The sequence below is a fragment of the Dama dama genome, chromosome 24 (genome assembly GCF_033118175.1).
Source record: "Dama dama isolate Ldn47 chromosome 24, ASM3311817v1, whole genome shotgun sequence".
In the NCBI taxonomy this organism is placed as follows: domain Eukaryota; kingdom Metazoa; phylum Chordata; class Mammalia; order Artiodactyla; family Cervidae; genus Dama; species Dama dama.
Genome location: NC_083704.1, coordinates 53,880,294 through 53,892,919, shown reverse-complemented (window position 1 = coordinate 53,892,919; position 12,626 = coordinate 53,880,294). Strand labels below are relative to the sequence as shown.

The 12,626-nt window shown below is 57.1% G+C and overlaps 1 protein-coding gene across 2 annotated transcripts in view; it reads left to right on the top strand.

The window, feature by feature from the left end:
- Positions 1-12,369, top strand: part of MAPKAPK3 (MAPK activated protein kinase 3) — a 34,387-nt gene extending 22,018 nt beyond the window's left edge. For both annotated transcript variants that reach the window (XM_061128493.1, XM_061128492.1), the window contains exons 3-11: positions 3,738-3,877; positions 5,088-5,152; positions 5,571-5,650; positions 7,468-7,591; positions 8,805-8,880; positions 9,207-9,331; positions 9,781-9,866; positions 10,145-10,225; positions 10,883-12,369. In XM_061128493.1, coding sequence (XP_060984476.1) covers positions 3,738-3,877; positions 5,088-5,152; positions 5,571-5,650; positions 7,468-7,591; positions 8,805-8,880; positions 9,207-9,331; positions 9,781-9,866; positions 10,145-10,225; positions 10,883-11,035 — 930 coding nt within the window. In that variant the 3' untranslated portion in view covers positions 11,036-12,369. The remainder of the gene's footprint in view (positions 1-3,737; positions 3,878-5,087; positions 5,153-5,570; positions 5,651-7,467; positions 7,592-8,804; positions 8,881-9,206; positions 9,332-9,780; positions 9,867-10,144; positions 10,226-10,882) is intronic.
- Positions 12,370-12,626: the final 257 nt, after the last annotated feature.

The following is a 12,626-nucleotide window of genomic DNA, read 5'->3' as shown; positions in this document are numbered from 1 at the left end:
TCTGAGGCTCCATTATACCTGGAGAGCCGGAGGGGCATGGGCGGCTGTGTCTCTGGGACGCAGGCTCCTCTGCCCTCAAGCTGTGAGGGGTCTGCAGTCTGGTGGGGTTGGTCAGCATCTCGGCCATCTGGCTGCAGACTCTGGGGGTTGATGAGAAATGGCAAAGGAGAGTGAGGGGAGGAGGGCGAAGTGGAAACCACTTCAGCAGAGTAGTTACTTCATGAACTAGAGCACTGTCATTTGATCAAGGAAGTGTCCTCTCAGATTCAGTACTTACCTGACGTCAGTGGGGGTCCACACCTCCAGCACAGCGGGGAGCCGTCCCAGAGGAGGAAGCCAGGGTTCCATCCCACAGGTGTGCAGGGGAGCCTGTTGGGCATTAGCTGGAGCTGTGGAGCGACTCAGGAGACATCACAGACCCTCCCAGCTCTGGTGTACCTCTGGGGGGCTCGGGGGCATCGGGTGGGAATGAGGCCAAGATGTGGGTCTGTTGGGCACCCCATCTTCTTTTCTTCCCAGCTGTGACTGGGAACCAGGATACTGAGTGGCCTTCAGCAGTTTCAGGCATTTGGATATGGGGGTCAATGGAGACCCAGAGGCTGCTCTGTGAGCACAGTGATGTTGGAAAGGGGCTGTAGTAGGTACTTTGAGGAGCCCCTGACCAGAGGTCCCCTTTGTGGTTCCCATCCTTCCAGTGTAGCCCAAGCCCTGCATCTTAACACCAGGGAAACAGAGGCACAGAGAGGCAAAAGACCGGCCCCAGGTCACACTGAGAGTAGGAGCAGAACCCAGGCCTCCTGTCTCAGCTCTGTGCTCTTTTCCATGCCTGGGAGGATGGAGCTCTTGCTTGAGGACCCATTTTATGAAGGATAGTGACCCCTCAGGTACTTGCATGAATGAAGCCTACTTGTAGCGATGGGCTTGTGGGCTGGAGGAGTCAGGATGGGCTGCCTAGAAGAGGAGGTGAAGTCTGGTTGGCCAGAGAGGGTCGATGAGTACAGCCGGGAGGAATTTGGGCCAGGCTGTCACGTCTCTCCTTTGTTGAGCCTTCCTGGCCCCTCAGTTTCTTCTTCTTCTCTCCCCATGATGGGTTGTGAGGGTTTCTTCCCTTTACCCCCACTTTATAGATTTGTTCATTAAATCCCCGAGTATTACCCGAGCCAGTGCTCTGTGTGAGCACTGGAACCCAGACTGGCCCTGCCCGTGGGGGCCCACAGTCTGATGTTGGAGACAGCCCGGTGCCGGCCTGACTGGGGAAACGGCTGCATGATCTGGGGTCAGTTACTCACCTCCCTCTGCCTCCATGTGGTAATAAAGTCCCTTCCTCCTAATATTTGTAAAAGGCTCAGAACAGAGCCAGGCATATTGAAAGTGTATCGTCTATATGTGTATGTGTGTGTTTATAGAGTTATCAAAGGAACAAGCTAATTGTAGGTCATGAGTAAGTGATGCACAGGAGGGAGGAGAAAAGGGCGATGATGCAGGAGCTTTCTGGGGAGCAGGCAATGTTTTCTTAACATTAAAAAAAATTTGTGCTTATTATTTATTTATTTGGTTGCACTGGGTCTTAGTTGTGGCATGCGGGATCTAGTCCCCTGACCAGGGATCAAACCCATCATCCCATCCTTTGTTTGTTCCAGAGCTCAGCGTTTTCTGCCAGGCCCCAGCTGGGGACTCCCAGGTTAACCCCACATGCCTCTCCCTTCATGCTGCCTCCAGCCTGCTGGAGGTGCAGAGGCAAAAACCACTGAGGGAGGTGCTGGGAGGACTTCTCAGAGCAGGAGACATCTGAACCAAGCCCAGAACGTTCCTCATAAAGGGAGAGCTGGCCCAGTGGAGAAGGAGGTGGAGCAAGAGAGCACGTGGTGAGGGCGGAGCGTGAGGCTTGTTTGGGATCAGTACGTCCGGCATTCCAACCCGAACCAGGTGTTCTGGGGCCAGGGCAGCAGAAAGGGAGCTGGGAGAGGAAGGCGCGCTCTGGGTGCCAGGGAAGGAGGTGGCCGTTATCTGGAGCGCGAGGGCTGGGGATTTAAGGAGTGAGGGTGGGGACAGGTGGAGAAGAGCCAGAGAGGAAGAGGCGGGACTGAGGACCCCACAGAAAACCTGTCAGCTGTGGGCTGGGCCTTTGAGGAGAGAAGAGAGAGGACCCTGGTACAGGGGTCGGGGTACCAGAAGCAGGACAGAGTGAGGGTCCAGGAACCCTCCTGGAGGCCCTGCCAGGACATGGTCAGGTCGGCTAGGGAAGAGGTGGCAGGGGGCAGGGAGAAGTGTTGGGAGGCCAAGCAGAGACGAGGTGCAGAGAGGACAGAGAAGGGAGGGAAAATGGTGCATCTTTGATCCTGCGGTTGAAGCCTGAGGCGCCTCAGGACACAGTGGGGGCAGGGGGAACTGATGTGACCAAGCCTCTTTCCCCCAGTGCTGTTAAGTAAGAAGCTGGTGCAGGGGAGCTGTGTGGGCAGGGAACAGAGGCGGCAAAGGCAGCACGAGCAAGGGATCCATGGTTTCCAGGCTGGGAGCGTCTGCCTACAGCCGCCTCTGTGTGCCCCATTCTGGACTGTTAGCGGAGCGGGAGCCCCCGAGCTGGTGGAGGGGCCTGCCCACCTCCTTGCACTCCACACTCGGGTCAAAGGGAACAGCTCCTCAGACCAGCGGCAGCAGCAGATGTGGAGGTCCACTGCCTTCCTCTCCACCTCAGTTGATCTTTGCCTAGAGAGCTTTGTCCTGGAGGCTGCCCCGCACATGCCCTAGAGGAGGGGAGACCATCCTGCCCAGGAAGGAAAGCAGGACCCATGGTGGCCCAGGGTCCTGTGGGTGCTGAGCCAGATGGAGCTGGTCTCAGCCTGTCTTGGTTTCCAACCTCACTCTTTAGCCCTGTTCAACCAGGAAGCAGATGTGAGCAGCCTTACCGGGGGATGCCTCGTCCCTGTTCTCCCCATTCTGGGCCACATCCCCCAGAAGGCCGACTTCTACACCCCCTCCACCTCTGAGCATGACCAATTCAAGGTCTTGCTCATTTCCGGTGATTGGCCTTAAGGTTGGCAGCCACAGTCTGGGGCTGAGTTAACCCGAGCAAAGATCCCGACACCCACCCACCTGCTGCCTGCTTCACTATGATGCATCCTGTGGGGATGACTGTTATTACTCCATTTTACGGAGTTGTGGGCTGTGGCTTGAAGCTGTGAATGTTTGCTTGAGGTCACACTGAGTCACGGAGGAATTTAGCCCCAAGCTTGGAAACCTCACCCTACCAAGGAGTCACCCCCACCAAACAGGGTCCTCCTCGCCAGCCTCTACCTCTGGCCCACAACCCTTATCCCACTGGAAACATGAGGCTCTGGGGATGTGTGGCTCCTGGCACAGGGTCTCACAACTGATCTGTGATTTGACTACAAAATCCCCTCAATTTCCACCTCAGTTGCTGCCCCCTGGGAAAGGAGGCGGGGGCTTCTCTGGCTTCTGAGCCTTTCCAAGCTTTCAGCTACCTCCCAGGCCTTCCTGAGATACCAGCTAAGCTTGCTTGAAGCTGACCCTCAGCCATGCAGAGGCTCATTGAACCGCACATCCAACCTGGATTGGAATCCTCCTTTTGCCCTTCATCAGCTGGGTGACCTTAGGCAGGTCACAGGCCTCTCTGAGCCTACATGTCCTTGTCTGCCCAGTGAGGGCAGTGGCACTGTCTGGGTGGCTCCTGGGGAAGTGGGTTCTGGGCCTGACAGTCTGTGCCTCCCTGCCCTCAGCTCCTGTACGACAGCCCCAAGGCCCGGCAGGAAGTGGACCACCACTGGCAGGCCTCAGGTGGCCCCCACATCGTGCGCATCCTGGATGTTTATGAGAATATGCATCACAGCAAACGCTGTCTCCTCATTGTCATGGAATGGTATGCTGGCCCACCCTCCCTCAGCATCTCATTCGTACCCCTATGGCCCCCACCATTCCCCAACTCCCGCCATTCTTTAGGGGACCTCTCTGTTCTTTAGATAGCAGCCCCGGGAGGGCCCCCCAGCCCCTGAAGGGTGATGGACCTGGGCATCTGGCCCCAAGGGCACTCCTGCACGGGTGGAATCCTCAGGGGCTGTAATATGGCTTCCTTGGGTGTGATTCCCACTTGGTGAGGAGGGGCTGGTCTGAGAGCTGTCAGAGAAGGCTACCAAGCCCTGAATGTGGCTGGGATGGGGGGAGACTGGGGGAAGAGTGGGATATATGCTGTCCCCTCGGCTTTCTCCTCACCTGGATTTGCGCTCCCATGGCTCCCCCCCACCCCCCGCCCCCAATGTTGGGTGACCCTGGCCAGGATCCAGGAGCCAGTGGCCTCCTCCATCCTGGGCTTCTCCCGTGAGCACTGTGGCTCAGCCCTAACCTTCCTCAGAACCTGGGCCCTGGGTCTTGGTCTCCAGCTCCTGCCTGTCTGCCTTTCAAGTTCCCCCTCTCCCCATACGGTAGCAGCTCTTGAGTCACATTTGGGGTTCAGATCCTGACTCTGTCACTCACTAGCTGTGTGACCTTGGGCAGGCCTCTCACCTCTCTGGATCGCTGTAACCTCCCTGTAAAGTGTGGAGGGAGATCTTGGTGTGGCATCCACCCTGTTCATTCTAAGTGCTCTGTGTGTACTGCTGAATCAGTCTTCCCAACTCTGTGAGGTTGGTGCGCTAATCCCTGTTTTACAGAAGAGGAAGCTGAGGCACAGAGAGCTGAAGGGACCCACCCAGGATCACACAGCAGTACGCACAAAGGGTTTGCCGAGGGCACAGCACACAGTGGGTGCTCAGAAAACGGTGGTCATGAGGATGATAACTGACATCTCATTCCTCACTTGGGTAAACTTGGATAAAGGTGGGGCTGCCAGATCAAGACAGTGTTCCTGGGAACATTGATGCTCCCTGGGGAAGATCCTCCCCTAGTTCTAAGAGTTGAGTTCAACCCACCCAAGCCAACAGCCCACCGCGCACCAGGCTCTTCAAGACACAGCAAGGCTGACAGTGACCGTTCCCCAGGGGAAGAGCAGTAGGGCTGGGGGCCTGGGCCCACGACTCACGGCAGGGGCAGGTCGATGCCTGATTCTCCCCCTCCACCCCTGCTTTCTCCGACAGCATGGAAGGTGGTGAGTTGTTCAGCAGGATTCAGGAGCGTGGTGACCAGGCTTTCACTGAAAGAGGTACGGATGTGCCGCTGCACGGGGAGTTTGGGCTGAGATGGGGCACACAGAGTTTCTTTGTGACTCTGGGCAAGACCCTGTCCCTCTCTGTGCCTCAATTTCCCCAGCTGAACTAAAGTGGGGGTGGGGAGAGTGTTCATCCCCCAAGGGGTTCTGTGAGTCTGTGGCAGCTTGTCAGAGATGGACTCCCCATGGGTCTGGGATGGAGGCCTCAATGCTTCTTGGTGCCAGCCAGCAGCTGAGCTGGGGGCATCTCCAGAAGAAACTAGGGGGACCAGAGTCAGGCTATGAGGTGGGGTCCTGGGTGGCAGGAGTGCACCATCTTGTGCTTTTCCAAGAGGGGTGATGGGGAGGGGCCCCCTAGGCTGCCTGACCCTCGACTTCCATCCACGGCTCCCTCCTCTGTCCGTGTCTGCAGAAGCCGCAGAGATCATGCGGGATATTGGCACTGCCATCCAGTTTCTGCACAGCCGGAACATTGCCCACCGAGATGTCAAGGTGAGGCTCCAGGACCCATGTTGGGGGACCAGGACAAAGAATGCCATTCATGGACCCCAATGGTCCCAGCATCCACCGGATGGAGGCCATGCTCCTTGATGGCATTCCAGGCCTCTCCCCATGGCCCATACTGCACGGCTCAGCCTCTCCTCCCATGGTCCCAGCGTGTTCATTGTGCTCTAGCCAGATAGGTCTCCTTGTTTCCTTCAAGCATATATAATCCCAGTAGCCATGAGAATAAACTAGTGCCTACCTTGAGTCACTGGGTCCTGAGAAGCATCTCGTTTAATCCTCACCCAGCCCTGTGAGAGGGTGCCATTACCCATTTGACAGATGAGGAAACCGAGGCTCAGAGAGCAATTGTCTTGCTCAAGGCTCTGCAGATGCTGCACTGTCTTGCTCAAGGCTCTGCAAATGCCTCACTGGGGATTCATGCATTCATTTGTTCACTCAGCAAGAATTTTGTGAAGACAGTGTGCCAGGCTTCAGGGGCAGGGCTGCCCAACACTGTTGCAGCTTATGTGAAGTGACAGCCATAGTTCCTGTAGGCAGAGCCCTCTGATGGCAGTGTTTTAGGGGAAGGGAGGCCCTTTGCTGGGCGCTGGACAGAGGAGCGGAGGTGATCCCAGCAGCTGGACCTGCTGTCCTTCCGGTGGATGGGCTTGAGAGTGTTCTCTCCAAATTTCCTGTCCAGGGAGGACGGATCTTACAGGTGATCAGGATCAGACGGAAGAAAGGCAAACTGAGGCAGCTTCACATTCACACATGCACACACATGCATGTGCCAGCCACTGTCAGAGCAGAATTACAACTCCTGGGCCCTTGGCCCCCAACCTAGACCCTGACTGCCCTGCCCGCCCCCCCCCCCCCAGACTTATTTCCTCCTAAAACTGGGCAGAGGAGACCCACTGCATCAGGTTCTTCCCCTGGCTGAATATTGCCAACTTGTGTGGTTACCCTTTGATTTTAGATACACATGGAGCCACAACAGTCTCACATTCTGAACTGTTGCTTTATTTTGGCCCTGGCCTCCTTTTTTTCCCATAAGGGGAGAAAAGCCTTCTATGGAGAAGATTCCTATACAAAAACTGCTTCCCTGTTTTCCACCCCAGTCCAAGTTTGGATCATCTCAAATAGAACCTGAGAAATAGTTTTCACTGGCTCCAAACTGAAACTCCATGTACCACCCCATCCCTCTGCCCCAGCTGTGCTGCTTCTCTCCGTGGGTCTAGGTCCTACCCATTCATTAGAAAGCAGCTCGAGGGCTGCCTCCTCCATGCAGACCTCCCCACTGCCTTCATCCCTCAGACCTTCTGTTCCCTACAACCAGGAAGACTAGCCTCTGTGCAGCTCCTGGGGCCTGAGTTCCCCGAGCAACTTCAGGTAGGGTCCTGTTGTGCAGGTTCATTCTGGGCTGGGTACAGGATGTGTTCTAGGCAGCACTGGTTCATGAGCAGCCCCCCGTTCCCCTGGAACCCTCATCTTGGCATCTCATGGCAGCATCACCGACTCAAGCTCAGAAGTCCCTGCCCCTGGGCTCTCTGTGGCACTCAGTTATCCCCAGGCTTGGTGGAACCACTGCCTCAGTTTCCCCTCTGTGAAACAAGGTGTCACCTCTCAGCCACATTAGTCTCCTCCACCTTTGGCCCATGTCATTGGTGGCCGAGACCCAGGTCTTTTTTAGTGAGATGGACCTGGCTTCTCCTGCCTCAGTCTGGATGAGGGAGGGAGGAAGGAAATCTGCCTGCAGATCACTGTGGAAATCTGCCCCCACCTGGTGCCTGACTCCAGACTAATGTTTTCTCTCCCTGGACCAGCCTGAAAACCTGCTCTACACATCCAAGGACAAAGATGCAGTGCTGAAGCTCACGGACTTTGGTTTTGCCAAAGAGACCACCCAGAATGCCCTGCAAACTCCATGTTACACTCCCTACTATGTGGGTGAGTCCCTGGGAGGTGGCTGGTACCTCTTTACTGCACCCTGCCCCCCCACCCCCTCCCCGCTGTGGTCTGGGGCAGCCTGTGGGACACAGAAGCCAAAGGGTTAAAGTGCTGTGAGGAGGGAGGGGAGGGTTCTTGTCTGTGTGGAGGCGGCAGCTGGGGGGCCGGAGGCTGCAAAAATATTCTCCCAAACTTCAGTTTCTGCTTTTGAAAATAGATCCAGGAAAATTCTGGCTCTGGCCTGTGAGCTGAATGACATCACAGTGGCTCTAAATATACATGTGATAAAAGGCTGCCGTCGGCTTGGGATGGAGCCCAAGCGCAGTTGTTTTTCTCCGGTTTTTATCTTCCTGGGAGTCATATTCAGAAAGTGGGCAGGCGCCTCCTCCTACATGAGAGGGAAGCAGGGGACCAGCCACCTGCGTTTTGGGAAAGCGTCCCTTAGGTGAGGGCCAGGATGGGCCCCAGGGCTTCGCACACACTCATGCTTCCTGGAAAAGCTCCCTGCTCCCCTGTGAGCAGGTAGCCCCTAGACCTGGAGAAGCCACCGCCCCCCCAGCCCCCAGAAAGAGGGGAGAGTGGGGTGATGACTCGTTTACAGACGACTCTTCTCCCTCAGGATAAGCCTTCCGAGAGCTGTTGAAGGGGTGGGAAGCCCCTGGAGACAGCTGGAATGACACTCTGTTTACCAGGACGTGTTTTGCAGTATTTTGACTTAGTAATCTCCCGGCCTACCGATCTCATTGCACAGATGGGAAGACCAAGGCCCCATGGGATGGTTGCCAGGTGAACAGTGGAACCCAGAGCCCTGGCCATGGCCCTTCCTTGCCCATGACCTAGGCTGTCTGTTCAGGAGACAGGGGACGCTGGGCAGCTGCTGGGCTGGGGCCCTCTCCCCTATGGCAGGACCCCACCCAACCCCTGACTGCCCTTCTGTCCTTCCCCTACCACACCATGGCTGAGATTGGCCCAAGGTAGCTAGGAGGTTATCATCTCTTACAGCCCAGCCTGAAAGTGGGTTTATTTTATCTGGGAGCTGTTGTTCCTCCCCCGACTTCACACACATGCTGCCTTCCCAGGAGGTGCCAGACACCAATCTGCTCTGCCCCATCCCCGGCTCGGGCACCTGCTCCCACCTTGCCCAGCTGTAGGCGCCTGCCGGTGCCCCAAGACCCTTGGACTGAGAGTCCTTCTGTGCCCTCTGCCCCGGCAGCTCCTGAGGTCCTGGGTCCAGAGAAGTATGACAAGTCATGTGACATGTGGTCCCTGGGCGTCATCATGTACATCCTGTGAGTACCATCCCTTTCCTGCACCCCCAGGTACCCTTGGAACCACTTCTGCCCCCACCGTCCGGGGTGAGGGGCTCAAGTGGGCCACTCTTCCAGCAGTCTGCTGTTCCCTTCTGGTCAGGGGACACCTCTCCTTCAGGCTCCCCGAAGGCCTCCCCATGCCAAGGGCAGCTGGTGTTCCTGGAGATGAACCCCCGAGTTGGGGGGCTGATACTATTGCCCTGGCGTCTGGCTGCCTGTCTCCCGGTCAGGGTCTTGGGGAGGAGAATGGGTCCGCCCTGGCACTGCCCCCACCCCCATGCCGAATGACCTCCGCCCTCCCCCAGCCTGTGCGGCTTCCCGCCCTTCTACTCCAACACGGGCCAGGCCATCTCGCCGGGGATGAAGAGGAGGATCCGCCTGGGCCAGTATGGCTTCCCAAGCCCTGAGTGGTCCGAGGTCTCCGAGGATGGTGAGTGACACTCTGCCTAGCTCGCTCCACCGGACCCCAGCAGCCTTCCTTCTGGGAGAGACCACTTAGGTGTCAAACCGACCTGTGTTTAGATCCTGGCTTCCTCCACATCCCAGCTGTGTGATCCTAGGCAAGTCATCTCACCATTTGAACGTCCTTCTCTATGTCTGCCAAATGGGCTCAAAACCTGCCTCAAAACTTCCCCTAATTCTTGTCCTTCATTCATATTTTCCCTTTGGGGACCACGAACAAATCTGCCCTGTATCAGTTATCTATTGCTGCCTAACAAATTACCCCAAACACTTAGTGCCTTACAACAAGAAGCCGTTATCAGCACACTGTTTCTGTGGGTTAGGAATTTGGGAGCATGTTGCAGAGCTGGTGATCTCTGGGAGCAGGAACTGGCTCTGAGCAGCTCCAGAGCCTCACCACTGCCCTCTCTTCGCTAGCCAAGCAGCTGATCCGCCTCCTGCTGAAGACAGACCCCACCGAGAGGCTGACCATCACACAATTCATGAACCATCCCTGGATCAACGTGAGTGCCTCCTCGTCCTGTGGTGGGCCGGGTGACGAGCTCGAGCAGGGCTGCCAAGAGGGTTGACGGCTCCAGAGGCCCTGGGGTGGGCCACAGACATGCGGTAGTACCCTGCCTTTCCCTGCCTTTGCTCCTGGTCTCATCAGGTTCCTTCACTGCCCTGAGCCTTGGATTCCCCACTGGAGCCCCAAAGAAAGGGGCTGGCGGCGGGGTGCGGGCAGCCAGTGCTGTCCCAGGTGCTTGCAGGCTCTGATCCACGGGCTTGGGTCTCCTTCCAGCAATCGATGGTGGTGCCTCAGACTCCACTCCACACAGCCCGAGTGCTGCAGGAGGACAGAGACCACTGGGATGAAGTCAAGGTGGGTGGACCATCTTCCCGCAGGTCTCAGGGTTTTGGAAAAAGGGACTACAGGGTGGTGACCTCCCAGAACCTGGGTCTTTGGCCCCCTTACGCCTCGTGTCAGTGACCACATAGTGGTCTTTGGGCCACACTACCCCATTCAGGGCAGGGGTCCTGTCTTGCTCCCTCAGTGAAGTGGGGCTTTGGCCATAATTGCTCTTATGATCTGCAGCATCTGGGAGGGCGGTCAGCTTGCTTTTAGACTCAGGAGAGGCCAGATTTGAGCCTGTGGGGCAGTAGCTCAGAGCCTGGGGCAACCTGGACACAACCTTCAGGTGCTGGTAACCTGGGTGCACAGCATGATGGTGTCCCCTAAAGGCCCTGTGGTTCTGAGCAGATGACATTGGTCCACGTCCCTGTCCTACTTACCCTTGGTGTGGTCCCAGGGAGTCACCACACTTCCTGTGCCTTGTCTGAGGTAAGCTCAGTCTTTACCGCAGAGGACTGGAGTGAGGACTGTGTGAGGCAAAGCAGTGGGCCCAGAGCTGGGTACATGGGGGCACTTGGGCAGCAAAGGTGGTCACTGCCATTACTGACATTATTAAGGGGCCACTCAAGCAGGAGGTAATGTCTCTTGAGGTCAGTAGACCTGCTCTCCCCCCACACCCATCCCCAGGAGGAAATGACCAGTGCCTTGGCAACCATGCGGGTGGACTATGACCAGGTGAAGATCAAGGACCTGAAGACTTCTAACAACCGGCTCCTCAACAAGCGGAGGAAGAAGCAGGCAGGCAGCTCCTCGGGCTCGCAGGGCTGCAACAACCAGTAGCTCCTCTGACCTTGGGGGAGCCAGAGGACACACTGGAGTGGGCTGAAGCCCTGACCTGGAGGGCTCAGGGTCCTGTTTTTTTAACAAAAGAGTTGTTTGTGTTGTGTTGTGATTTGTCACTTGGAACTTCAGGATGGGGGAACATGACCCCAAGTCCTTCAGAATCGCATCCCAGGGTCAGGCCCTAGAGAGGGGCCAAAACCTGGGCCCTGGGGAGCCACGTGCTGCAGCTCCAGTGCCTTTGATCACTGCGGCCTGAATGCCCTGTGGCTGCATCCCGCCCAGGGCCTGGCCTTAGAGTTCTAGACCCCTGGGCGTTGTGGTTGGGCTTCCCTCCTTCTGTGAAAACAGCTCCCCGGAGGGTGGGCAGATGGGCCTGGCCTTGGGAAAGGCATCCGGCCACTGGTTGTCATGGCGACCAGGGACAGAGTTGCCAGTCTTGAATGCTGAGTGAGTGAGCAAGGGAGGGAGGGGGGCAGTTGAGGGTCTGCCTGCCTTCTTGGGGAGGCTGCTCTCCTTGTGCCACTCACCCCTCTTAGACTCCCCCCGACCCCTCCGTTTTTGGTCTCCCTGAAGTGTCAGGGTCAGTCTGCCTGGCTCCCTGGGTGGTCCTGCGCTGTGTTACTGCAGCCCCATCCCACAGGGCCCTTGGAAGTCTCCTTCCACAGAGTGCCTGAGCCCAGCCATCCTGTTACGACAACCCCCCCCCCCCCCCCCCCCGCCAGAGTGACCTCTTACCTCAGTGAGGGGTTTGGGGGGGGCAGATATTTTTAACCCCAGTGAGGGGTTTGGGGGGGGGTGCAGATATTTTTAACCCTTTTTTACTTTGGAAAATGTCACTGTGACAAAAGCCAGTACAGTTACCCTGCCCCCACCTGCTCATCGGATCCCAGGCAGGAAAGCCTGTCCTTAAGAGTTCACCCCCTGCTCTCCTGGTTGACGGCAGGGCTCGTCTCCTGATGTACTTTTGTGAGAGTGGATGGCTGGAGGCAGGGCTAAGGGGCTCCCCCTTAATCCAGGGCCTCTTTCTGTACTTTGGGTCAGACTCGAGGCAGTGGAGGGCTGCTGCTTAGAGGGTCTGGTCCTTTCTTTTTTGCCCGAGTCGGAGCAGACAGGGCCCCTCCCTCGCTGCTCCAGGCTCACCCAGCCTCACACTGCCCAGGGAGCCTCAGGATGCTGAATGCCTGATATGGGCCTGGCCAGTGCCTGGCCCCCAGCCTGCTTCCTGGTTCCTCACCCTTCTCTCATTGGCTGGGAAACCCTAGACCATGTCAGGGAGGATCGCACTGCTGGGTTTTATATCCAGGTATTAATAAACAGCATTTTGGCATTTTTCCCTTGTTCCTGGGTTTCTCGTCTACACGAGTGAACAAAAGTAGCCCAAGGGCATGTGCTCACACCCACTAGTGATTTCACTCTTGCCGGACAGAGTGCTTCAAGCCTGGTAGACATGCCAGGCTGGCTCCAGGGCCACCCTGGCCTCACCAGGCTTGGCGAGGTCAAGGGAGCGAAGAGATGGCAGCTGCCCCGTGTCCCCAGTGCACTGTGTGTGTGACACCCACCCCCGGCCCGGTGTGCGCTGGCGTCTGCC